This window comes from Argentina silus (genome assembly GCF_951799395.1).
Source record: "Argentina silus genome assembly, chromosome: 12".
NCBI classification, from domain to species: Eukaryota; Metazoa; Chordata; class Actinopteri; order Argentiniformes; family Argentinidae; genus Argentina; species Argentina silus.
The window spans coordinates 2715272-2740366 of record NC_139666.1 but is presented as its reverse complement, the minus strand read 5'-3'; the positions used below and the strand labels follow the sequence as shown (position 1 = coordinate 2740366).

General features: G+C 40.5%; 1 protein-coding gene across 2 annotated transcripts in view; it reads right to left on the bottom strand.

Moving 5' to 3' along the window:
- gulp1a (GULP PTB domain containing engulfment adaptor 1a) overlaps positions 1 to 25095 on the bottom strand; it is a 74175-nt gene that overhangs the window by 24485 nt on the left and 24595 nt on the right. The window contains exons 2-3 of one of the 2 annotated variants that reach the window (XM_083682423.1): positions 19635 to 19720; positions 1163 to 1244 (exon numbers count right to left, since the gene is read on the bottom strand). In XM_083682423.1, coding sequence (XP_083538549.1) covers positions 1163 to 1190 — 28 coding nt within the window. In that variant the 5' untranslated portion in view covers positions 1191 to 1244; positions 19635 to 19720. Of the gene's footprint in view, positions 1 to 1162; positions 1245 to 19634; positions 19721 to 25095 lie in introns of those variants that run through there. The other variant, XM_083682424.1, reaches the window with a different exon arrangement.

Below are 25095 nucleotides of genomic sequence, written 5' to 3'. Positions count from 1 at the left end.
TCAATGGCTGCCTGAGGGGGCCCAGTGTCAATTATAATGCTGACATATTATTATAACAGGGAGGGCCACCTGGACCAAGAAGATTGTCCAGCAGGGTCCTGGGCTCCTCCGGGTGCTTTTATCATGGGAGAGCAGGGAATGAGAGTGGGACAGCTGGTGCTAAACACATCAAGCTGGCAGGATGGAGGCTTAGAAATGACGGGATCTGGAGTGATATTATGCTCTTGTGCCCCCAGACCTATGATATATTTCTCATACTCCAAAATAAGAAAAACAAGGGTACTTCACTTTGGGAATACTGAGCAGAATAGCCATAATCAAATGATCTGGTTTTACCTTGAATGCCCTGATAGCTTTCATGCCCTGATAAGTTTCATAACACTATATACAGTACGGTTTTAGAAACTTTAGTTGTGGGTATTCCTCTTACAGTAACTCAATGAAAAAAATATAAGGGTCCCCGGAATTGTTGTATTTGTCACTTGTGCACTACGATACCACAACGCAACCTCATTGGACATCAGTGCGCGCAGTGTTGAGCAAAGGAGCTGCATGGTCAAAGACCATACCAACAGTCTCATCTCTAAGAGGGGTGTTGCCTCTCTCCCCTTGCCAAAATTGAAATCAAGTCAGTGATAGCTGAGATGCTGTCCTACCCCTTATAGAACATAATAAACATCCCTCACTAGCTGCTCGCTTGCTGGAGAGAGAGCTTTGAAAGAAAAATTAAACTAATGTTACTAAAACATCTAATAGATGCTCAACAAACATTCTATCAAAATATGGGATTTATATTAATTGAAGATGTCAAGCATTTTTTCAAGCAAGGACTACTCGAGTTTCAAAAGGGCGTTTCAACAGCAGCATGTTCACAAGAGACTATTGTCAAAAAGAAAATACTGCTTTTGGAAAAGTTAGACATTACAGCAGACCATTGAGAGTGATCTATACTGTATGATGTATTATGCATGTGCAGCCGCATAGTTTGGATGCACAAAAATGGAAGGGTAGAAAATACCACCTTATCTTGTCAATCCTCTTTAATGTTTTCTATTGTTGTCCATTTGAATACTTCCATCACAGAGTTGTTGGAGTTCCAGGCATAATAATGTGGCACAAGGTCAAGATCGGGACCATAGCCAACATGTGGTCAAGTGCTCACCTTTCTTCCTGTTGAAGGCCCGATTCATGCTGGAAAACCTTGCGTCTCTGCGGTCCCTCCGGCTTATTTGCCAATATTCCACCTGGAGAAAAATACATACTTAGAGATGGGCTTACAAACCTCAAGTCCTCACTAAACAAAACATGGAAAATCTTACCAAACAAACAGTCTGATTTAAGCCCCTGCCTTAGGAATCCCACCCTCTCACAGCAAGACAATTGTTTGCAGGCAAGTCTCTCTGTCAGAATGTGTGCCCAAGAAAACCCAGGTCCACCTGCAAAACACCTGGTATTTCCTCTTCGGTTAAAACTATTCAACACATGTATAATATTTAAGTAGGGGAGTGTACGGTTATGGTATTTCTGATGGCCAGACTTGTGAGTAATGTTGCTAGAGTCATTTTCCTTCAGTTTATGGCACACTAACATCAGATCTCAACAAAAAGTACTACAGCTAGCAAACTTTGACATTTGCTGGCAAAGGTTTTGAGAATTAGAACTTAGCACTGTTTGTTATTTGAAGGGGGAGCCGTCAATGCTGCCCCCCTATCATACAGATGTCATCAATATAGAATTAATTTAAATATTATGGTTGGAAGTCAGGGTATAAAACATAATGTTTAGAGTTAGTGCGTGGTTCTCATCTGAGCTGTGCACTAATTCAGCACAAAGTCATCAATCCTTTGCACATAGTGTTAATTACATTACATATATATATATATATATATATATAATATTCCTTGCCAAACCTTCACATTGTAATTGCCATCCTAATAAGGCCTACATATTTACTTCTGTTAAATCTCTTATATTACAGTCTAATCTTACTGTGGAGTTATTTCCGTGTGTTTGTCTGCTCAACTAAATAACTGATGCAGCTAACCTTAAAGGCCCATGTCAGTTTTGCTTCAAGACTTTTCATGGAGAAAAAAATACTGTAGCCTCAAATCGCCAATGATTAAACTAAGCAGACACACTGCCACATACAGTATATTCCATGTCTGACATCCTTTTATGAAGTGTCCACGAGTCCTTTTCCAAATTGAAAAAACAACTCATAAGCTACTCCTCATGTAATTCATTCAGACTGCCATTATCGTTAATTCAGACTGAAAAAAAGGAACTACAATAATACAAATTAAATTAAAATATCCAATTAATATCAGCTCATAAATTGGGCAAATTAATATGCAGATATGAGCTACTGTTTCACAACAACCCCATCCATTAAATTTGCTCAACAAGACCCTGGTGCTCGCCTACCGGGTGGCAAAGGGAACAGCCCCTCCCTACTTGCAAGCAATGGTCAGCCCCCAAACCCCTGCCCGATCACTCTGCTCTTCCACCTCGGCTGGCCGCCTGGCACTGCCCCCTCTACATGGATGCAGCAGCCGCAGTACTTGGTCACGCCTTTTTACTGTCCTGGCGCCCCGCTGGTGGAACGAGCTTCCCACTGCTGTCATAACTGCAGAGTTACTACCTATCTTCTGCCATAGATTGAAGACCCATCTCTTCAGGCTACATCTTAACTGTCCCTCCTAAAGACCTCTTCATCCCCACTACACCCCAGTTCAAATTTCTCTCATGTAAAAAATTAAAAAATGTAAAAAAAAGTCCTTCTTCTAGCATTGTGACTTTCCCATGAAATGAAACGGGTGGTACCCACAGCTGAGCAAACTTAATAGTGCATATAAATGCTTCTAAACTTGACTCCAAACCAAAGTAACTAATGTTTTTCATGATTTTGTAACATAAGTACAAGTGGCATTCGCTTAGCCAAACAATGGGAGAGCGCAGTACACACGGAATGCCTACCCCCAACACCCTGCCCAAGCTCCAAGAAAGTCCCAACAATCACCCAAGGTCCCAGGTCAGGGTAAGACTTGAGGCTTTATTGGGCCACTCTCTGAGAAGGAAACACAAAAGTCTGAGGCTCTGAGCCAAGCACCTGTGCCAAGCACAGTCTCAAGCCAAGTGACAGTGGAAAAGCACCAAAAAAAGTGGTCCAATTTCAGGGACCCTTGCAATCATCGAGCACTGAAGACAACAAATTGCTATTCATAAAGTTATGCTCTACGAAGGACATTTCTATGAGGTGACATCAGTAGAGGGGCATTGCACTCAGGGTATAATGACTCCTCTCACACAAGAAAGAAAACTACGTCTGGCTCTGTGAACTCTGGCTCTGTGAAGTATGATTTTGCACCATGCAACACATAGGTTTGAAATGAGAGGACAAACATGCTTATTTGACCGGGAGGGCATAAGAGAGTGGTCACCCTTCTGGACCCATGTTGTTGTGTTACAACCAGACTTTATTATGGATGTAATTGAGGTGTTTTGAGACTGATCTACACAAAATACTTTTCATAAATAATTTCTAGGATGTTTACAAATGAATTAAAATGTCTTGAGTAAATAAGTATGCCCTTTGCATTTTTACTTTGACACTCCTAAATTTAGCTAAAACACTAACATTTCTTCTATTGCACTACTACATGCCACTAGTCCACTGCTGCAACAAAAGAGTAATAATGGGGTTCAGATTGTGCATCAGAGAAATTATAAACTTGGGGAAATACTTTCCTTGAGGTTGTAAAGACATTCTGTAACACAGAGAATAGTTGGACATGAATTAAACAACATTAAGAAGAAAAGGTTTTCTTGTTTTGTTTTGTTCTGTTTTTAACCTCTTGTGCTTTGAGGTTAGCCTACACCAATATGTCGGTCAATATGTTATATTCAATAGGTAAGCTCTTTAAAATACAAAATCTGATACTGTAATGATTCTTAAGTCCTGACTTAACACAACCAGTTCATTATGTTTTGCACGGTATTGACCTAATTCAATGATTACACTAAGTCAACACTTTTTATGCATAGTTCCCCTATTATAGAGTACCCAAAAGTAATGGGAGAGTTCTGTTAGATCATTTGTGCAGGAATAAGAGAATTGTCAATGTCTAGTATTGATTCTAGGCTTTGCATTTGCCTTTGGAGTTCGCTGTTGGTGTCTGTTAACATGAGGATCAAAGAGGTGTCAATGAAAGTCAAGGAAGTCATTATTAGGGTGAACAAACTGAAAAAAACGATCATAAAGCTAGCCAAAACCTAGCTTGCCAAAATCAACAGTTTGAAACATCATTAAAAAGAAAAACAAGCACTGGTAAGCTCCGCAATCTCAAACGGGCTGGTAGACCAAGGAAGACAATCACAGTGGATGATTGAAGAATGCTCACCATAATTAAGAAAACAACTGAATGTGTCAGCGTGATTGCAAGAGGAAAGTTTGGAGAAAAAAGGATCTGCCCAAGATTTACAGCATACCACCACCTCATCTGTGAAACATGGTGTAGGGGGTGGTAGATTTGCAAGCACTCCAAATGCCTCCAAATTCACTGGATGGTGCTTCATCATACAGCAAGACAATGACCCAAAACATACTGCCATAGCAACTAGGGAGTTTTTCAGGGCCAAAAAGTGGAAAGGGCTCGCCAAGTCAGTCTTCAGATTTAAATCCAATTGAACATGCATTTCATTTCCTGATGATAAGATTTTAGGCAAAAAGACCTCAAAACAAACAACAACTGAAGATGGCTGCAGTAAAGGCCTGGCAGAGCATCACCAGAGAAGACACCCAGCGTCTGGTGGGTTCAATGAGTCACAGACTTCAGGCAGTTATTGCATGCAAAGGATTGTTGACCAAATACTGATCATGAGTGCTTAATTTGGACATTTGATAAATCTATCCCATTACTTTCGGGGCCCTTAAAATAGGGAGACTATGCATAAAAAGTGTTGTCATTTGTCAACCTCACATGAATTGTTTGATTTCATATCCAAAGTCTTGGAGTGTAGAGCCAAATGAAGACAAAATGCTTCACTGTCCCATTACTTACACAAGGCACTGTATATACATATACATTATAGTAATGGGTGAGTAACATTAACAAGGTTAAAGAATGTATACTCATACATTGTTGTCACACTGAGGATTAGGACATCCTCAGTATACAATAGAACAGAAGTATACCCCACCGACATTAGACAACTATGCAGAAAACACTGAAGCTGTGGAAATATATCTGTAGAAGTCAATTAAATCAATGGTTGGAGTGTTCAGTCAAGATATAGCAGTGCAGATGTGTGGCCTTCCCAACATGCAGTCATGAGGGTGTCACTTGAAATCTGCACTGACCTGGTGGTGCACATAGTAAGGCAAAGCAATGTATTTATTACACATTCAAATGTAAAATGTAATCATGATGGTAAAATATGCCATCATATCAACGACACAATTGCTCAGATAAGTGAAGTCAAGGGGCAGAGAAATTAAAACGGATAAAAGTTTATTGTTTGTGCTTAAGTATCCATTTGGTTAGGAAGTTCACGTTACATCAATATAATACTTTTAACATTGTATTTACGTTAATAGGCAACATTTAAAAAAAACTACTATTTTCAACTGTGAGATGGTCTGATGCTGACAGTCAACTGCCAATGTTAAGAAATCATCCTTTTCAACCCATGCACAATCATGTAGCAATGTTAGATGATGAGCATCACATGACAACCATAAGCCAACGTTGAAAAATAAACATCACATAACAATTTCTAATAAACTGTTAATTCCAACCAACATATGACTTACCAACAACCATCAAATAACAATGTCAATCCAACATTGTAGAAGCTACAGAACTCAAGCATTTGCATTTTGACATTTAAAAAAACTTATATTGAATAAACAATATTCTCACAACCATTGTACAACATCAGTTTGGTTAGTTTTTGACTGTTGTACAACTGAGACACAATATAAAATGTCCGTGGGGTAGAGGCCTTTTATGTCTATAATTACATAGCAACAGGCTTCCTACAACATGTAACTGTGCCCTCTAAGATAATACAGTAATGTAAAATAGATAAAACGAAAAGTTTTTTGAAGAATGTCAGTATGGACAGAAACTAAAAAGTTTCAACATTGCATTGTGCCTCACTCTGGTAGGAAATGTTTTCCTGCTATGGAGGTCCTTCGGGGGGAGAGAAGCTAAAATGGAACAAGCTACAGGGTGGGGACTGGGACATTCCGAGGTCTGCCAAAACAGAATAGCTGTGTGGCTGAAAAAGACAGCTTGTGTTCCTTATTTACGGCCAAATATGCTGTTGCTGGGAGCAATGCAGAGTCAAATGAACAAGGACATGTCCACAATTCAGAGGAGACAGCCCTGACTTTTCTGCAGATATTAACACTATGGACATAAACAGAGGCACTGCAAAGCTGCAAAGGTTATTTATGTTACCCTGAGCACAATATAAAAACAACATCCAACAGCTTTTTGACAGATCCTTCAGGTTCAAGGCACGAGACATCTGATCATCAAGCATTTGGTTCATGATGCTAATTTTGAAGAGATGCTACAGGATTTTTGTCACTAATTCTCGACACAACATTTTGGCTTGATGTGTTGATTGCATGGTTGATGATATAATGTTAATTGATTTGTTGGAGCCACATGTATTACGTGCGACAATGCAGCATTCGTGCCTCTGCAGAGCATCACAATGAATTGAGGGAAGCTAAAACTGATCTCGGTTGCTGGATAGTGCCGGTTTTCTAGAACTAATGCAATAATGAAAACCAATGCATTGATCGAGTTTGTACAAACTTGAAATTCAAATGTGAACATTCAGTTCCTATTTCAGCAGCATGGAGCATAACAGAGAAGACACTTTATTTCCTTTTTTGGCTGTCAGTTTTTCTTTAATGTTCTGGCTTATCATGATTTCTGCTCATGGTATTCTGTCTGTCTGGGCAATCATTTGTCAGGGAAGAGCCCAAAATAGTTTTTGTTTTGCAGTGTATAGGCTACTATTATTATTATCATTATTGTTGTTGTTGTTGTTTATCAACTACAATGTTGCCATATAATAATAATCATAATAATAATCATAATCATAATCATAATAATCATAAATATAATAATACTTATAGTAATAATAAAGACACAAAGATGGTTTAAAAAAAGAAGTGAGCGGTTAGCCCTAGAAATAAATTCTCATATGAGACTGCCTCAATACTGTACGTGGCTTGTAGGTTGCCTTATCAAGGGTGGAACCATGATGTGTACGTGGCTTGTAGGTTGCCTTATCAAGGGTGGAACCATGATGTGTACGTGGCTTGTAGGTTGCCTTATCAAGGGTGGAACCATGATGTGAAAAAAACATACATTTCCTTGAGACATTTTGCAATAATACACTTTAATATTACACTTGATTTGGAACTGCTCCGACATTGTTTCTGGCAACACACATACAATCCATACAATACATTTGATCATTATGGCTATAATAAGGAAAAAACATTTGATGAGGGTTTTCGCACATGTTCCACCCCAGACACAGATCTGATTCATTTAGGTACTGTAACTGCCCATTACAGAACAATACAGAATGTTTTGCATATGCATTTAACCATTATTTGGTCAAAGTCAAGGAATGGGGGAGTTGTCATAGGTAGGCTATCCTCCTTAATATATCCACTACCAATAGCAACCTCACACAGATAAGTTGAACAAACTTTACATTGAGGTCCCATTTGTAAAGGGTTTATAATTAGTTAATAAATCACTTATAACCAGTTTATTATTCAATTATAAACCATTTACAAACAGGTATAACTCATATGTTTAGATATTTGCAATATTGTATATTGTGCTTGCACAGTTGGGAAAGTTTCCTGAATTGTGGGGATGATTCGGCTCGCACCAAACTGATTCAACATAGACAGTGCATTTGGAAAGTATTCAGACCCATCTTCTAATGGTCAAAGGAGCTCTCAATGCAAGTGAAACAGGCCATCCTTACGCTGCAAAAACAAAAACATCCATCAGAGAAATAGCGGCAACATGTGGTCACAGTGGCCAAATCAACAGTTTGATACATACAGAGGGTTCATCACAAGGTGCAAACCATTCAGGCCAGATTAGACTTTGCCAAAAAACATCTAAACAAGCCAGCCCAGTTCTGGAACAGCATTCTTTGGACAGATGAAACTAAGATCAACCTGTACCAGCATGATGGGAAGAAAAAAGTATGGAGAAGGCTTGGAACTGCTCATGGTCCGAAGCATACCACATCATCTATAAAACACGGTGGAGGCAGTGTGATGGCATGGGCATGCATGGCTTCCAATGGCACTGGGTCACTTGTGTTTTTGATGATTGATGATGTGACAGAAGAAAGAAGCAGCTGGATGAATTCTGAAGTGTTTAGGGATATACTGTCTGGTCAGATTCAGTCAAACTCAGCAAGGTTGATTGGACGGCGCTTCACAGTACAGATGGACAATGACCCAAAACATACTGCGAAAGCAACCCAGGAGAAGTGGAATATTCTGCAATGGCTGAGTCAATCACCTGATCTCAACCTGATCGAGCATGCATTTCACTTGCTGAAGACAAAATTAAAGGCAGAAAGACCCACAAACAAACAACAACTGAATACAACTGCAGTAAATGCCTGGCAAAGCATCACAAAGGAGGAAACCCAGCATCCATGGGTCAATCTCTACTGTCTCTATCTCAATAAAGCAGAAATGCCCTAAAAACATATTTAAAAAAATATGCACGATAGTTTACTTTCACTGATCCATAGAATGCTGTGCCGTGTGCTGAGGCAACCATCAAATGCAAGGAAAATAATTAAATCTACAGTACAAAGTATTACAGCCTGCCCTCTGTAAGACAGTGTGAGCTGTCTTGCTTTTTGGATCACTCTATGCATGCTTAATGTTGTACTGTCAAAGCTTCAATCCATGGACCTTCTGGTGGAGCTGAGGTACAGTACATCTCTAAACCCATAAAAGCTTTTACTTCAAAAAACAACAACATTGTTGTTGCTCTGAGATAGATGCATAACATGGTCATTTGAGTCCACCTTGACCACCAGCTTGCAGTATTCACCACCATGGAAACCATTCCATGACTATGAATGAATAAAATATGAGCAAAACTAAGCCATGTTATATTGAAGGTTTCCAAGATAAGAACAAACAACACTTTTCCATCTACAAAACTGTGGTATTCATTTTGATTGAACTCCTTGATCACAGTGCAGTATGATTTTTGTCTACGCTTTCCCTTAAACTCCTCTTTTAGATATCTGTGGTGATTGACAGTTCATTCAGTCTAAAGCACTTTTCCTTGCATAATAGCTGTCTGCAAACAATATGCACAACAAATATCAAGTAACTTTATTTCTGGCGACCATCTGGGAATAGGAGACCAAGTTACAATACCATTATTTATTGCTGAGACATTGCTGTTGTACGCTGTACTGCCTGGACTGACTCCTGACTGTGATGTCACTCATTCTGACTGACAGACACTGTTCGCTCTTTTTTTTGAATGGCTGATGACTCACCCCACTCTAGGGAGACCAATACTTCCAGCATTAAGACAAGTTTCAAAAGTCTCCCACTCCCCACCACTGTTTCTCAGCTGTGGTATAAGCACCAGGTTCAGCTATGTTGATAGGCAGTCCCATTCACCGGACCGTCCCTCAGGTTTCAAACACCCCTCTGAGCGTACAGCGGGGTGTGTTTAGAGCAACAGAGGGGTTGGACGGGGGTCCCCAGGGAGGACAGAGACCATATGCAGTTTACAGTATGCGTACTTGGCCGAAAGCATCTAAGGACAAGCTAACGCTCAGGCCATTTACAGTGCATGAACGATCAACTCAAAAAATCCAACCAAAGGTCACATAAACAATGCCACGTACCCAACCCCAAATACATGGTTAAACTGTTCCCTTCGGTGTAACATGCCACGGAAAGCCAAGTGCACAGTAATAGCATACATCTATGAGTGGGAAGCAAAGAAAACATTTTGAAAAACAAACAGGCAAACAATTCTAATCATCAAAACAGCATGCCTGTATCCTAAATATACGTTTTCATTCTATCGTAATTGTGATATAAAGAGACACTTCTAAGCAAAAGCGTATTTAAATGTTATTTCATGAGGTTGACCATTCTTAAAAACAGATGTGCTCAGAAAAACATACCTCCTGTTTTGCAATTCATCCTCAGTGACTCAAACTGTTGGAATTTAGTTTGGGAAACAAACTATTGGAAACTAAAGTGACCTACTTTGACCCTGGGCGGTCTTCTTTAAAGTCCAAAAAACAAAATATCATCGAAATGTTTCACCCAAAATGACATAAGTTTGAAAACATGTGACGATAACGCAAAAAGTTAGGAGACCAAAAGTGTCTTAAAAGCTTCTCTACCAGCCACTAATCTGTCCAATACGTGCAAAAAGGCAGCCAGCTTTTGACACAGGATAAAAACACACACTGCAGTCCCAACATAATGGCACGAAAAAAATAAAGAATAAATACGATCCTTTGTTTATCTGCTTGCTTTCGGCCCACTCTGGAATCTTGCTTGCTAAGCAACATGTTACAGATCGTAAAACAACCTGTTTATTAATGTAGCCTCTGCATTCCACAGTTGTATCTGCCTGGTTCCTAAGCTTCCAAACCCTGCACCCTCTCAGTCCCACACACGCAAACCCTTACCAACAGCAGAGGAGATTAACCAAGAGACCAGCCAACAATCTACATTATGTCAAGAGGAGTAAAAGAGAGAGAATAGTTTTAAAAGTGGTATCAACAGAAACATGCAAAAGAGCGACTGAGCACCAAAATGAAGCGACTTACTTGTCTTGAAACAGGGTGGAATTGTGGGGAGGAAGTTCCTGCAGTGCCTAATAGTTTTCAGCTGTGGGCCAGATGGTAAGACATTCAGGGCTGTGGTAAAACGAGATGATGGGTTTGCAAAACTCAACAAGAGCTTTGTTCAGATGCACAATACCTGGTTTTTAAAGTCATATTCCTCCATCCATGATTCATCCAAAACTTGTTTTTCTTCTTTTCACATTTTCACTGAGAAAATTTCCAAAACAGGTCTACAGAGGCATACCAGAGATGACCAATAAAAACCAACATACCAGAGGTTGGATTCCAAACTGACAATGCCTTTGAGTTATATCACTCTTGAAGACATGTGGAGCCTTTAGTCAATCAGTCTTAAGATAGTCAAATCACGCTAAATTGCCCTGGGCTTGACATATGATTGAAGGAATAAATGGAATCAATACAGAAATCACCCAAAAGCTTCCCATTGAGAAATCGGGAACATAATATCCTGTGAAAGTATTTCCACTGCAGCTGCAGAGGGACTTTGTTATACCTTAGTGAAATCCCACACTTGCATGACTTATTCAAACGCTTAGAGATTAACTGCTTGGACATCTTTACAAGTGAAAGGTGTAGGGCAGGGCTGAAAGGGAGAGCACACTGACGGAATTGACAAACAAACATTGAGGAGCAAAAACCATCTTCTCTGCCTGTTGGCTACAGGTCCAGACTCATTTGAAACATGTGAGTCAATGGCCTTGCACTGCAAGGACACACAGTCAGATTGTTAGAAACAAAACAAAGTCTACGATGTAAAACAAAACAAAAACAAAACATGCATGTTAATTCCAATATACTTTCTCATTGTAAAAAAAAAATAAAAGGATTTGACTTATCCTGGAATTCTGGCTGGCAGTTTTGCTTGAATATTGTCCTAGGTGGTGCCATGTTTATATTGGCAAGATTGGCTTCTCTGACTCCACTGAGACCATTTTAAAAAGGGAGGGACTGGCTCTCAGGACTTTGGGGTTCTGTTCAGACTATATTTGTATATGTGTTTTATCTGTTTTGCCCTGTATCATTTTATGTTTCAGTCTTGTATGGACAGCTGCGGGCAGGTAAAAAGAGTGTTAAAAGGTTCAGACATGTTCCAGTTCTCAAGGTGGAGGCCCTTAGAACAACACAGTGTCAGGGATCATGTACAAGCTCAGTTATTACACAGGCACTATTTCAACTACTCATCAGTTAAATCTTTTGATTTATATCTGACCAGATCTGTTTTGGTATTAGGGCTGTGAGAATGTGTGAGAGTCAAAACAGTAGGCTTAAAAACTCAACACCACCAAAATGTACGAAGGTAAGGTTAAGAAACAGAAGGCAAAATATGAACAAAAACTAAATCATAATATCTCTTAGAATGATAAGATTACCACTTACAGTACCACACCTCTAATGACATTTCCAATACTTGAAATAAATGTGCCCAATTAATAACATTTGAGGTCACATCAGGAGACACCCTGAATACACTTCTCTTCCTAGTTTGAGTTGGCGAACAAACAAGTGTAGATTAATTAAGCGCACTAATACAACTGCTCACTTGCATTAGAACGGAAACTACAGAACGCACACACACACACTTCCAGACAGCGAGTGTACAGTTGTACAGTGTGAGTGGTGTGGCTGGTAAATCAACACTACCCAGTTTTGTACACACCTCAGCTGAATCTAAATATGTAGTATGTATGTATGGAGTAATAAGTACCAAAACTATCGTCATGGGAGCCCATATTAGACACTGTGGCTCTCACAAATATATAAATGTAATACTAAATCTACATCCGTTCACACATCAGGTTGGACAATAAAACACACTCAGCATCTGTTTAAACTAAGGTTTACCACAGACATGGGAGATATTTCAAGAGCTGCATGATTATGATGACTGAGCGCCTTCCATGATGCAATATCCGACAGGCTAAAAACCAACATGTTTTTCTATCCCTAACAAACCTGCGTGACCAGGAGCAGTTGGGGGGCTTTTTTGACTTTGCTTTCATCTCCACTCTCCCACCTAAGTCAACAAAAGCTAACCCTTTCCTTAAAGTTGCAAGCACATCATTCAGTTGAGACCTCAGCTGTTTGTACTTGAGGGCTGAGCATGTGTTTTCAACCATCAGACGCTACGGGGCAGGAAACGTGGTGTTAGGTCTTCATGTCACAGTTACAAAGTGGAGCATAGAAATCAGAAGAAGGAAAGCTTGCTTACTGCCTGTACCTCTAAATAGGATTCCCAGGCCATGCTGCTTAAAAAAGATGGCCTTGGATGAAACAAACAAATATGAAAGCTAATTATTTGAAAACAGCATGTTCACCATTTGTTGCCTCAGAGCCTGGAATCGAAATGCATTAAATTACGGTTCGATTTTCCCCCAGCTATCTAAAAAATGTAAAATAGGGAAGACCTGTTTGCAAGTCTACACACCACTTGATGTGGCTCTCCTAAAATTAATGCAAAACTTTCTTCAACAGTTTCTCAATAAGTTGAATTGAGTGCATCTGAGTGCAAAAGTTGTGTGATTTTGGAATAAATACCTTTGTATGGCTCTGAATTAAGGAATCAATTACACACTGTGTTGATTAGGCTGTGACTACCAACTCAGCAAATGATCCTCACAAACTCCCCAGTCTCTGCCGGTGACAAGCATACCCATAACATGATGCAGCTACCACTAGTCTTAGGTTACTCAATAAGTTCAATTGAGTCCATTTAGTGCAGTGATAATAGTTCAAACTATTGGGAATGTATAAGCTGGTCTTCGCAAGGTCCCCTTATTTTAATAGGAATCAATTACTGATTAGTCTGTTTATCAGGTTGTCACTACACAGGGATAAAAACTGGTGAAGGGTGGAAAAGGTGAGAGAATAGAATCACAGTGGGGAAAAAAACTTGCTGGGGGTCAGGAGGCATTTACCCCTGGGAGATTGTATTTCAACTGCTAAATGCAGGGTTCTTGTGTACTTTAAGAGGAACATGGAGAAATGTAGGCAGGATAAGACCATGGTATTTTTTTCAGAGGAGCCTCACAAACATGAAACAGATAATACATGTATATTCAAATTACAAACAAATACAATTCATTCATTTTGTTTTTGCATTTGAGCTAATTTAAAGGAGAGCCACAGCAAGGGGTGTGTAGACTTTCGCAAACAAATCTCTGTTTTTCATTTTTAATAAATGATTTCACTTTTTCAGAATTCTTCTTTGAATGTATTTGCCATTTCATGATGCATCATTTGTGGAACTGCAGCTCTGAGATGGAACCATGAGGGATGACTTAGAGAGTGGTAAACAGAGTGTGGAGAAAACCTAATTGGCAATTAGAAATAGTTTAGCAGGGATCCCCAGACTGAAGGTGAAGCAGCAGGAAGAGGACACTCATCTCACTGTATCATTATAATGTGTTTGATCAGCCCTTGGCCCCTTTTTCGAGTCGTTTAGAGACAGAATCTCTGTAGCCTCAAATGTGTTACTTTTTATATGCATATGGAAAAACAATGGGGGAACTACTGCAGTAATTATGAAAAAGCCAATAAAAAGCAGAGGCATGTGGGATGTTACTCACTGAGTAACTGAATATGCCCAATTCACAGATATTTGTGTCTTGTGTCGACCACACAGTATTATGGCTTTGCTGTTCACGTGTGCAAATGTCTATGGAATTGCTAATGAGTGAAATGGCTTGCTTGTTTGTATGAAGTAATCTCCGCTACTCTTGGCAACATCATATAGTTGAGTCGTCATTTATACACACAATATCCAATCAATCAATCAGTCATGCATTATTTTCTATGACATAAATTATGAATGCCTTGTACTACCAGTACAGTGTTGCCATAGCCTGACTTTTATATTACAAAGACAAATTGCTCCAATGTTTTCCTTTTACTCACCAGTCAAGGTCCTCTTTCCTTGAGCAAAAATATGAAACCACACCTCTTTGAAAATGATTCAAGTCGTATCACCTGCATGTCTGAGAATACCGGAAATCAATTTAAAAAGTAGGCGCTTTCGAATTAGTGAGCCACCACAGAGGACTGACAACTGGTACTGCAAAGGAACACAGGGGAGAGGAGAAGAGAAGGCATTACAAAACAACTACAACATCTGACAATCATGATGATCAAAAGGAATACTTGGGAATCTGTCAACACACATGAAAAGGCTTTGATACATGAACATGCTATTCGCAATTACGAGGTTATTCAATGACACTATTCAATGATCATCCTTAGTGGCAGTCAATGTGCCGTCACTACTATGAAGCTATTGTCACACCAAGTGCATGTTCCCCCCCAGTCTGCATGTTCCCCCCCAGTCTGCATGTTCCTCCCCAGTCTTCATGTTCCCCCCCAGTCTGCATGTTCCCCCCAGTCTTCATGTTCCCCCCAGTCTTCATGTTCCCCCCAGTCTTCATGTTCCTCCCCAGTCTTCATGTTCCCCCCCAGTCTTCATGTTCCTCCCCAGTCTTCATGTTCCTCCCCAGTCTTCATGTTCCCCCCAGTCTTCATGTTCCTCCCCAGTCTTCATGTTCCCCCTAGTCTTCATGTTCACCCCCAGTCTTCATGTTCCCCCCAGTCTTCATGTTCCCCCCAGTCTTCATGTTCCTCCCCAGTCTTCATGTTCCTCCCCAGTCTTCATGTTCCTCCCCAGTCTTCATGTTCCCCCCCCCAGTCTTCATGTTCCCCCTAGTCTTCATGTTCCCCCCAGTCTTCATGTTCCTCCCCAGTCTTCATGTTCCCCCCAGTCTTCATGTTCCCCCCAGTCTTCATGTTCCCCCTAGTCTTCATGTTCCCCCCCAGTCTTCATGTTCCCCCTAGTCTTCATGTCCCCCCAGTCTTCATGTTCCTCCCAGTCTTCATGTTCCCCCCAGTCTTCATGTTCACCCCCAGTCTTCATGTTCCCCCCCCCAGTCTTCATGTTCCCCCCAGTCTTCATGTTCCTCCCCAGTCTTCATGTTCCCCCCAGTCTTCATGTTCCCCCCAGTCTTCATGTTCCCCCTAGTCTTCATGTTCCCCCCCAGTCTTCATGTTCCCCCTAGTCTTCATGTCCCCCCAGTCTTCATGTTCCTCCCAGTCTTCATGTTCCCCCCAGTCTTCATGTTCCCCCCCAGTCTTCATCAGACATGGCTGTTATTTCTTTGCCCTCGCATGAATGTGGAACATCTCTAAGAAGCTTTATCTCGCGAATATCATTTTGATCAAAAACATCTTCAAGCTGACTTATTTTGTCGTTGTTTTCCAGTGTTGTCTTACATTGCAAAGTAAACCCATGGAGTGGCCAGCTAAACATTCCACCTTCCGCACCATCTCCATGTCCATGTTTCTTGTTCAACACCAACAGGAAGCAGGGCATATTGTGCGATATCTGAATTGCCTGAGACCCACTCACATTAGCCAATGCTATGGCATTGTAACCATTTTAAAAATGCATGTCCATTTATATTTTTGACATTTAGCATGTTTACACATACATAAGTACATTTATTTAAAGTAAGTGAATCATCTATAAATCATCATAAGAAAACAAAACTATGCTGGGGCCATTGGCAGTCACAATGCTAGAAGAAGAATTATTAGGATATAGGATATTATTTATTCTTTTATTTTTATTTATTTTTACAGTAGAGAAACTGTACAGGGGGGTAGTGGGGATGAAGAAGTGGGGATGAAGAGGTGGGGATGAAGAGAAGGAACAGTCAATATGTAGCCTGAAGAGATGGGTCTTCAGAAGATAGGTAGTGACTCTGCAGTCCTGACAGCAGTGGGAAGCTCATTCCACCACTGGGGCGGCAGGACAGTGAAAAGCTGTGACCGCATAGCGCGACCGTTGCATCCTTGTAGAGTCGGCGGTGCCAGGCGGCCAGCCGAGGGAGAAGAACAGAGTGATCGGGCAGGAGTTTGGGGGCTGACCATTGTGTAACGAATATAGCACGCGGGCAGAGGACTCAAATGCACGACTCAGAGACCAAAACTTAAAATCCAAAAGAATAGTCTTTACTTCCAGAAAAGGTTCGATACATGGGTAGACAGTCAATAGGTAAAACAGATAATGCAGTAAGGGGTAGGCAAGGCAGGGTTCGGTACGCAGGTAATCAATCAGAATAGTAGGCATACAATCCGTCAGGGAGATGGCAACAGGGAACGTCAGAAAAACAAGCGCCGATCAAAAAAAAAAAACAGGAATACAAAAACACTAGGAATAATCGCTGGTAGGCTTGACACAAGGGACAAAGACGAACTGGCAACGAGACAGGGGAAACACACAGACTAAATACACAGGGAATGATGAGGAACAGGTGAATCCAATCAGGAAGGGGTAGACGATCACACAGGCGGGAAACACACAAGGGCAGGTAGTGAAGTGTCTGGAACGAGAGACAAGGTGCGGGACACAAAAATAAACAGGAAACAATAAATGAAAAACATGAAACAAAGACAAACGAACGAACGAACAGGACGAGACGTTACACGTTGCTTGCAAGATTGGGAGGGGCTGTTCCCTTTGCCACCCGGTAGGCGAGCACCAGGGTCTTGAATCTGATGCGAGCTGTTACCGGGAGCCAGTAAACGGTGCGAAGGAGGGGGGCTGACACGGGAGAATTTGGGGAGATTGAACACCAGACAGGCAGCAGCATTCTGGATGAGCTACAGACGTCTGATGGTCTCCAGCTGATAGAAACACATTTGAAAATGCTGTGGCTATTTTGTGATTTAAATAAAAGAAAACTACTATCTGATGTAATATGGTCGAGGGCTGTCAGATAATCAGAACAGATTTCACAGATCCACATAGGGATTGGTCGATAATATATTGGCCTTTCTAAACATACATCGGGATCAGTGTTACCAGATGGAAAATATAGCAATATCGTACTGCGACTTTGAAATTATCATATTTTAACAAAAACAATTGTATATACTGAAACGACCTGGGGAGGGGCCAGGATACTACATTGAATGGCAAAATTATGTCATAAGCACCGTTACAAGGCTATATTCACACTACTCCGAATACATATGCATTTGCAATAGGAACCGTCCCATGGCATTGTGCTATCCAATCACAATCCACACCAGCAAATATACACGTGACCTTTACTCAACCAGTGTTTTTGGCTCAGCTGAGATCATTCCAACCTCCAGTAACCAATACTATCCACACAAGTCAGAACGTGTCCAATACATGGCCTAACCATGACAGAATAGTAGTGAGGGGAATTGGAAAAACAGCAAATTCTTAGTTATTTTTTTATTTTTATTTTCTTCACAAACAAGGTTTCATTGTGGGTTTATTGAAATAGCAATGTTATCGTACATTTGGGCTTTTTTGGAATTATTGATCGTATATCATACAGGGGTTAAAATGATCGTACAAATACAATAATTATCTGGCAACACTGGTTGGGATACAGTCACCATACGTTCACAACAATGTTAGTAAAATCTCCACTGTGATTAAGCGACTTTTAACATATATAAAACCACAAGCATGTTTCTTTCCATATCATGTTGGTAGGCATGGTAAATCTCTAGTTACAGTTACTGAAAAACGTACCTCATGTTTATTGCGAACCCTTACTGTTACCGGTGGTTCACCAGGTTTGTAAATGCATCTCTATGCTGTTCGACAGACGAGTCAAAAAATATAAAAAAATAAACTTCAACTGACGATTTGTCAATTATCACTGGCTGGGATAGTTTTATTTCATATCACCCAAATATCAAATCATGTCACCAATTATGACAGAAAGCAGTTCGATTGAGCAGTGTTTTACGTTAGTGTGGACGAGAGAAGGCTGCCCTTGCCCTCCACTTGAAAATGTGTGAAAACAACAACCTATTGCCTGGTTGGGAGTGTGGCAACATGTTACAGCTCTCCACCCCTGTTAAATACCTGCCTTGAACCTCACTAGGCTTTTCGAACAAGGTGAGAAGAAAAACTGGGAGCCGAGGTGAGGAGGACCTCATTAAAACATCACTTCATTCCTCTATACCAGCTAATGAGGTACGTCTGGAAAACTGAAAAGGAGACAAAAATCTTCCGGAGAGGGTTTTCTACAGACAGACAGACTCTCCTGACAACCCCAGGTTTGGATAGGAGGGGTTGGGAATGACATGGAGGAATCAGAGGAGCGGCTCAGGGGAACAACGATAGACAGATCCCCTGCGCGTGCATTTCCCTCCCGTTTCATCTATAGAACACGGAGAACAATACGTGCATAGACGGTCACCGGGAGCAGATGCAATCTGTGCGAGGCAACACATCTGGCTTGAAAGACTATTAACACCCGATCCTCTTTATTGAAAAATGTGGTTGTTTTTCTTGATTGTGTTTTATTATGTTGTATGTGCATTACATGTTATTGTAAACTGTGTGTATGCAGGGCTCCCTTGTAAAAGAGACCGTGGTCTAAATGGGACTCCCTGATCAAATAAAAGTTAAATGAATAAAAATATAGAAATCATGTTTTACAGAGCTAAAACGCTATGACAGGAAGTCACTGTCAACTGCTAAGAGCATATACAAACAGTTTAGTTATTTTTTTTCCGAAACTGAGATACAAAAGCATATCGAAATTGTTGAACAAACACTGAGAGAATACAGATTGCTTTGGGAGCTCCTGAGATGAGCTGCATTTTAAGACAGGCTGTAATCGATAGCTTTTAAGAGAGATAAGGAATGCAAGATAGCAGATAAGGAGGCTTACCGACACTTTGGGTTGTAAGCGACCAGGGTCCTCTGTTGGGCCTCACTCATCTAACGGCCGTTGAATTCTCATGAGTGCTGTATCTCCTATGGGGAACAGAGAGTAGGTGGAAAAGGTTATTCTTAACCCTACGTCTACCAACAGGGGTCTGGTCAGACCACAGATGGGTACTTTTAGGGTGTAAAATTATATTACCAATGTTATGGGCTCAGGCAAAAAAAAGAATCACAATTCGAGACAAACAAGCATCCTTGTCAAAATGCCATCTAGATTTATAGTCTTTTTAACATTGTTTCAGGGTTCTCCCCGGGATTTTCTGCATTATCAAAACCTGACTGTGACTCTTGACAAAAAGCACAAAAATACTGCTAAAACATTGAATTCACATAGGAACATCACAACACTTTCACTTTCGTTTTTAACAACTATGTCGTTGGTGATCACAGATAGTTATTCTATCATTACTAAATACATAGTTTAATTTGACGCGAAAGGTTTACATCGTGGCGAGTTCACAGCATGGCGCAGCGCCACTCTTACATTCTTTGGGGAGAGCCCTGAAGTGATTCCACAGATTTGGGGCATGTGAAATGTGAAATCTTGGATCCCATTTTGGGCCCCTTTGCTCCCAACTATTAAAGTGTTTAAATTGTAAAAAAAAATAATAATAATAAAAAAATAAAAAAATAATAATCTGATTGTGGCTTTTTTATGTTTTCAGTCTGGGGTCTGGCCAGACCCCTGTTGGTAAACAATTGAGGCAAGATATGGTTGTAGTTTGAGGTTAAAGGCACGATTCGTTATTCGTAAATAACATTACTGCTTTCGTAAGGAACTAGTTAGACAATTAAGTTACACAGCAGTGTGCGGTAAGCATCTTTCTCTCTGCCCAGATCAGGACTTACTTAGAGGAGGAGTGTGCATCTTTCTCTATGATCAGGACTGACTTAGAGGAGGAGTGTGCATCTTTCTCTATGATCAGGACTGACTTAGAGGAGGAGTGTAAACAAGAAGCCTGACGGATCATCAGCAGCGCTGCTAAAACCCCAAACCCTCCTATAATTTTAGCGTAACACTACATTTTTGAGGGTGGTGTCTCGGTTACTTATTATTGAGGTGCAACACGATGTTTTCCATATTGTTTACCCTGCATTAGTGAAATAGCAATACGGATTGCTGCTTTAAAGCTGCTTTATGAAAAAGTGAAGGGGTTGCTCAGGCAATCTGGATACCAGGAACACAGGGGTACCTTTGGTCAATGCCACAACATATTCAAGTATGAGAAAATAATAGGCCTAGGTCTATTGCCTACATTCATACAGAAGAAGTGCACTCAAAAGTATATTACAGTACATCTAATGCTTACTCCTGCAACTTCTAGATTCCAGTGTGGTCTAAATACCCCCATGAGTCAAATACCTCAGCAAAAACCAGACAGGCATACAAACACACACACATCCAAAAATAGCAACATAACCAGCCAGAAGAACTCAAAGACACATGTACTCTGGCATTAATTTTACCGAACCATGTTTAAACGAATAAGGAAACTGTGTTACATAAGAAAGAACGGGTCGACCTACTCTAACGAAACAAACCTTATATCACAGACGAATTAAGTAAGCTTATTTCAATGTTTCCAGAGAGAAATGTCCTGCCAAACTGAACTGAACCTGCGTTCCTGCAGACACTATCACTTCCACCTCCACAGAAACAAAGCAGACGCTAGAACACAAGTTCTGTATCTTTCTCTGGCTAAACAGCAGCAGCACCACATGGATTTTCTTGATGCTTTTTTGTTCATCACAAGTGTATTCAAGTGAGACTTATTTTGACATCCCATAATAGGGCTGATGGTGGTATCATAGTATTGTTTGAATGTTTGAAATCTATAGACATTTCTACGTGACTATCATTATATGACTGTAATGTGTGTATAAATGTTAAAACTGTCAACAGCATAAACATATTGAGTAAACAAGGTAAATAAAGTAGTATTGTAACTGCTTTAGCTGCTATCAGGCCAGTATCCGCTAATACCGTTTACTTAGGTATCAATACCTCCGGTAACATTTTCAAAATGGTTTCAAAAATGTATTTTAAGTGCATTCATTATTTGTAATATTTCGTACAGTTCGATCCTATCGATGTATGTACTGGTTACTGAGCTCTCTAATTTTCGCACATTATTTCTGATATTCAAAATGTATTCTCCTCCAAACACAGCCAATGAGTGACTTAACTATGGGCTACTAGGCTACTTCTAGTAGGCTAGTATATACTACTATGGGCTACTGCTTACATAATCGGCACATCACGTGACTCTAGTCCAAATGATGTGATGATGGGATCAGTTTTACAATTGTCTTGACATACAGCTGAGGGACGGAGTGCAGAGATCTATCAAAAGCTAAAAGGTAAAGCAGTTTGATTGAGTTATCTATAGTATCTGCAAAGGTAGTAAACCAGGCTAGATGGTCTATGCTAACGTTAAACAGCAGTAGATGACTGAAATAAATAAAGAACTTCAACAACTGAATGAACAATGAAGCAATGTATGAAGCAGAGTATGTGTACTCTGTCATCGTCAATTTTTTAAATATTGAATTCACAATTATTGTTTTTCCTCTCACACTTCCTGAAATGAGATCTCTACAAACAGTACATATTTTCAAAACAATTCCTGATGTTACTGGACAGCAAACAGGTATTTCGGATTCAAAGCACTTAAGGCATTACTTCAGTTAGGGCTTTAGGAGTGTTGAAGTAAATGAAAATATAATTACTTACGCTATATTTAGTTACTGAGCATTACAGTTTGGTTGTTGAGCTGTAATAGGGCATTTTGGGGGTACATTTGAAGAAAGCAGCAGGTTGTGTCTGAACAGAAGGAGCCTGCAGCAGAGAGAACCAAGCCCCCTACAGGGAGACAGTGTTAATGCATTGTCCTAGGGCTCTTCATCATCCCACTGCAGTCATCACATTCCCAGAGCCTCAAGCTAACAGAATACCGCAACCTAAATGTGGATTTGGCAGACCCAGAGGCCATTTTGATTTGCTCACTCCCTGTAAACAGGCAATAATAAGCCATAATCATACGTAAGCGCAAAGGACATGGTCACAAATACAATCCTGTTGAGCAAAGATTAGACCAACCTGAGAGGGACAAAAAAACATGTTTCAGAATAATAAATAATGCAAAATGCAAATCCAAAAAGAAACAACCAGAGGGTTCAAGCTATTCCACTACAGCCACTGAATTAAAACCTTTAATTCAGTGGCTAGATAAGATTAGTAATTCTTACAAAGTGAAAGCTCTCTGTACCTAGGAAACATACTTTTTGTAACTACAATACACAAGCCCCACAGAGGACAGACTGTCAGAGCACTGGCTTTCAGAAGAAAAAGTTAGCTTTCTGTCCATCTCATACATTAGGCAAGACTTTATTTGCTCCTTTTTTTTCTTTACATTCCAGAAGGTGTTGGATGTGGCAACAGTATCCGGGCAGTGCTTGTGCCCCAGCTGCTGCCAGTATGCTACCAGGGTAGCTAGCAGGCAGACACACACCCAGACAGTGCCAAGGATGGCTATCCTTTAGCCAGCTCAGCTCCTGTCTGCACTGTGGGCAGAGTCCTGGTGTGGAGGGGCTAAGCATTCCTAATCCACCACAGCACCAAATTTACAGAAAGCTGACCTACAGGCTGAAAGTTACCCAATCTGAATTACTGTTGCCAAATTACAGAAAATGTAAAAAATCAACCATAAAAGCCAATGTTTTTTTGTACTTAGAAACAGATAAGTATTCCTGCATCATTGGTTTGTATAAATACAGTTTCATCCCTGAGAAATAAGCTAATTGATGTCAGGCATAGAGTTTATGTAGCAGTGTGTAATTTGCGAAATTGCATGTTAATTAACTCATAGTGATCTAATAGCGATAATGTGTGCATGGATTTGGCAGAGCCTATTGTGATGCTTAATGATAACAACCTATATAGGACAGAAGAAGATGACTGTGACCTCTGCCCATATTTGTTGACAAATTCGCTCACCTTCCCCCACTCCACACCTTCCCCCACTATATTGTAATTCACTGCCCATCACTGGCCCACTTAGTGCAGCAGAGATGTTCGCAATGGTTCTGTGATCTGTCTAATGTTAGCCTACGTATGTTGCCATGTTACAGATGCAGTTGTCATAGAGAACATATGTATTTACAAGTCTCTCTGTCTTAACTCACTCCTTAATATACCGATAGCAACCTGCGCTCTGGCAGTCCAGATATCACACTGGTTAGGCTATTCCTAAAGCCTATATGCGATCACTTTGTGCAGTGGTGTGTTGATGTAGGCTCCTGCTAGATTGTATTGTAGGTTTGGATGGGTTGGGATTGATATACTGACAAATATATGCAACGCTCTCATGATCAGTGGTGTTTATCGGGTCCAGACCGGGTCTGTAAGGGTGCACTCTGGTAAATCAGCTGTAGGCAATGGACTCATTTCCATCACTAAGAAAACAGGAGGAGCAAGCAGTCACACATTGCTTCACACATTGCCTTTAAAGTGACCATTCCAACAATCAGTTGCAATGTGATGTTCCAATGTTGTGCAACAAACCTATTGCATCCCTCTTGCATCCATTACAAGAAAGGGCATTGATACAGGGGTATAGTCTGTGCTCCAACCTGACCCACTTAATAAGATAATTGATTTCATATATCAACTGTAATGCCAAGGCGAGCAAAGTGGAATTAATCAGACTCTGCACTCCGCCCTGCAGAGAGCAGGCCTGTTGGCTGACAAGCAGATGAAACAATAGGCACATTATTATTATTGATTCAACACTACCTGGTTTCAGAGGCAGTCCTGTACCACTCGTTCCAACAGTGCTTCCACCCCCACTTTGCCAAAATACTGTAATCGGTTTTGTTCATAGCTTGTATTTGATAAGGACTATGCTGGGTACACACAACTGAATGCTGAAAAGAGTTTCATATGCTGTAAAAAACATTTACTTAAGCAGCTACTTGAGCTGCTAAGTGGTTCAACACTGGTCATACCAAACGGACGTCCACGGGCGCAATGTGACACTGTAATAAAATAACTGCCCTTGTGAAACCCTCCTCCTTCCCTGACTTCTCCTAAATGTCTGTTTTTAACATAATAGCGTTGTTGCAATTTCCAAATCATACATAGAAAAACATCAGGATGGATTTTCATGACTACCAGAGGTTTTTTTGATGGGCAACATCTCCAAGTCGCGATTATCATCTGCTCCAAAAAGGAGCTTATGGTCGCAAATTTGTGCTGCCTCAACATAGCCTTTAGCCATATCATGATGAGTCGAAACTAGAGCTTGACCGATACTGGATTTTTGATACCGCTGACAATTAATGGCAAATTTCACCCATAGCCGATATCAGAATCAGAATTCAGAATCTGAATCTGAATTCTTTTA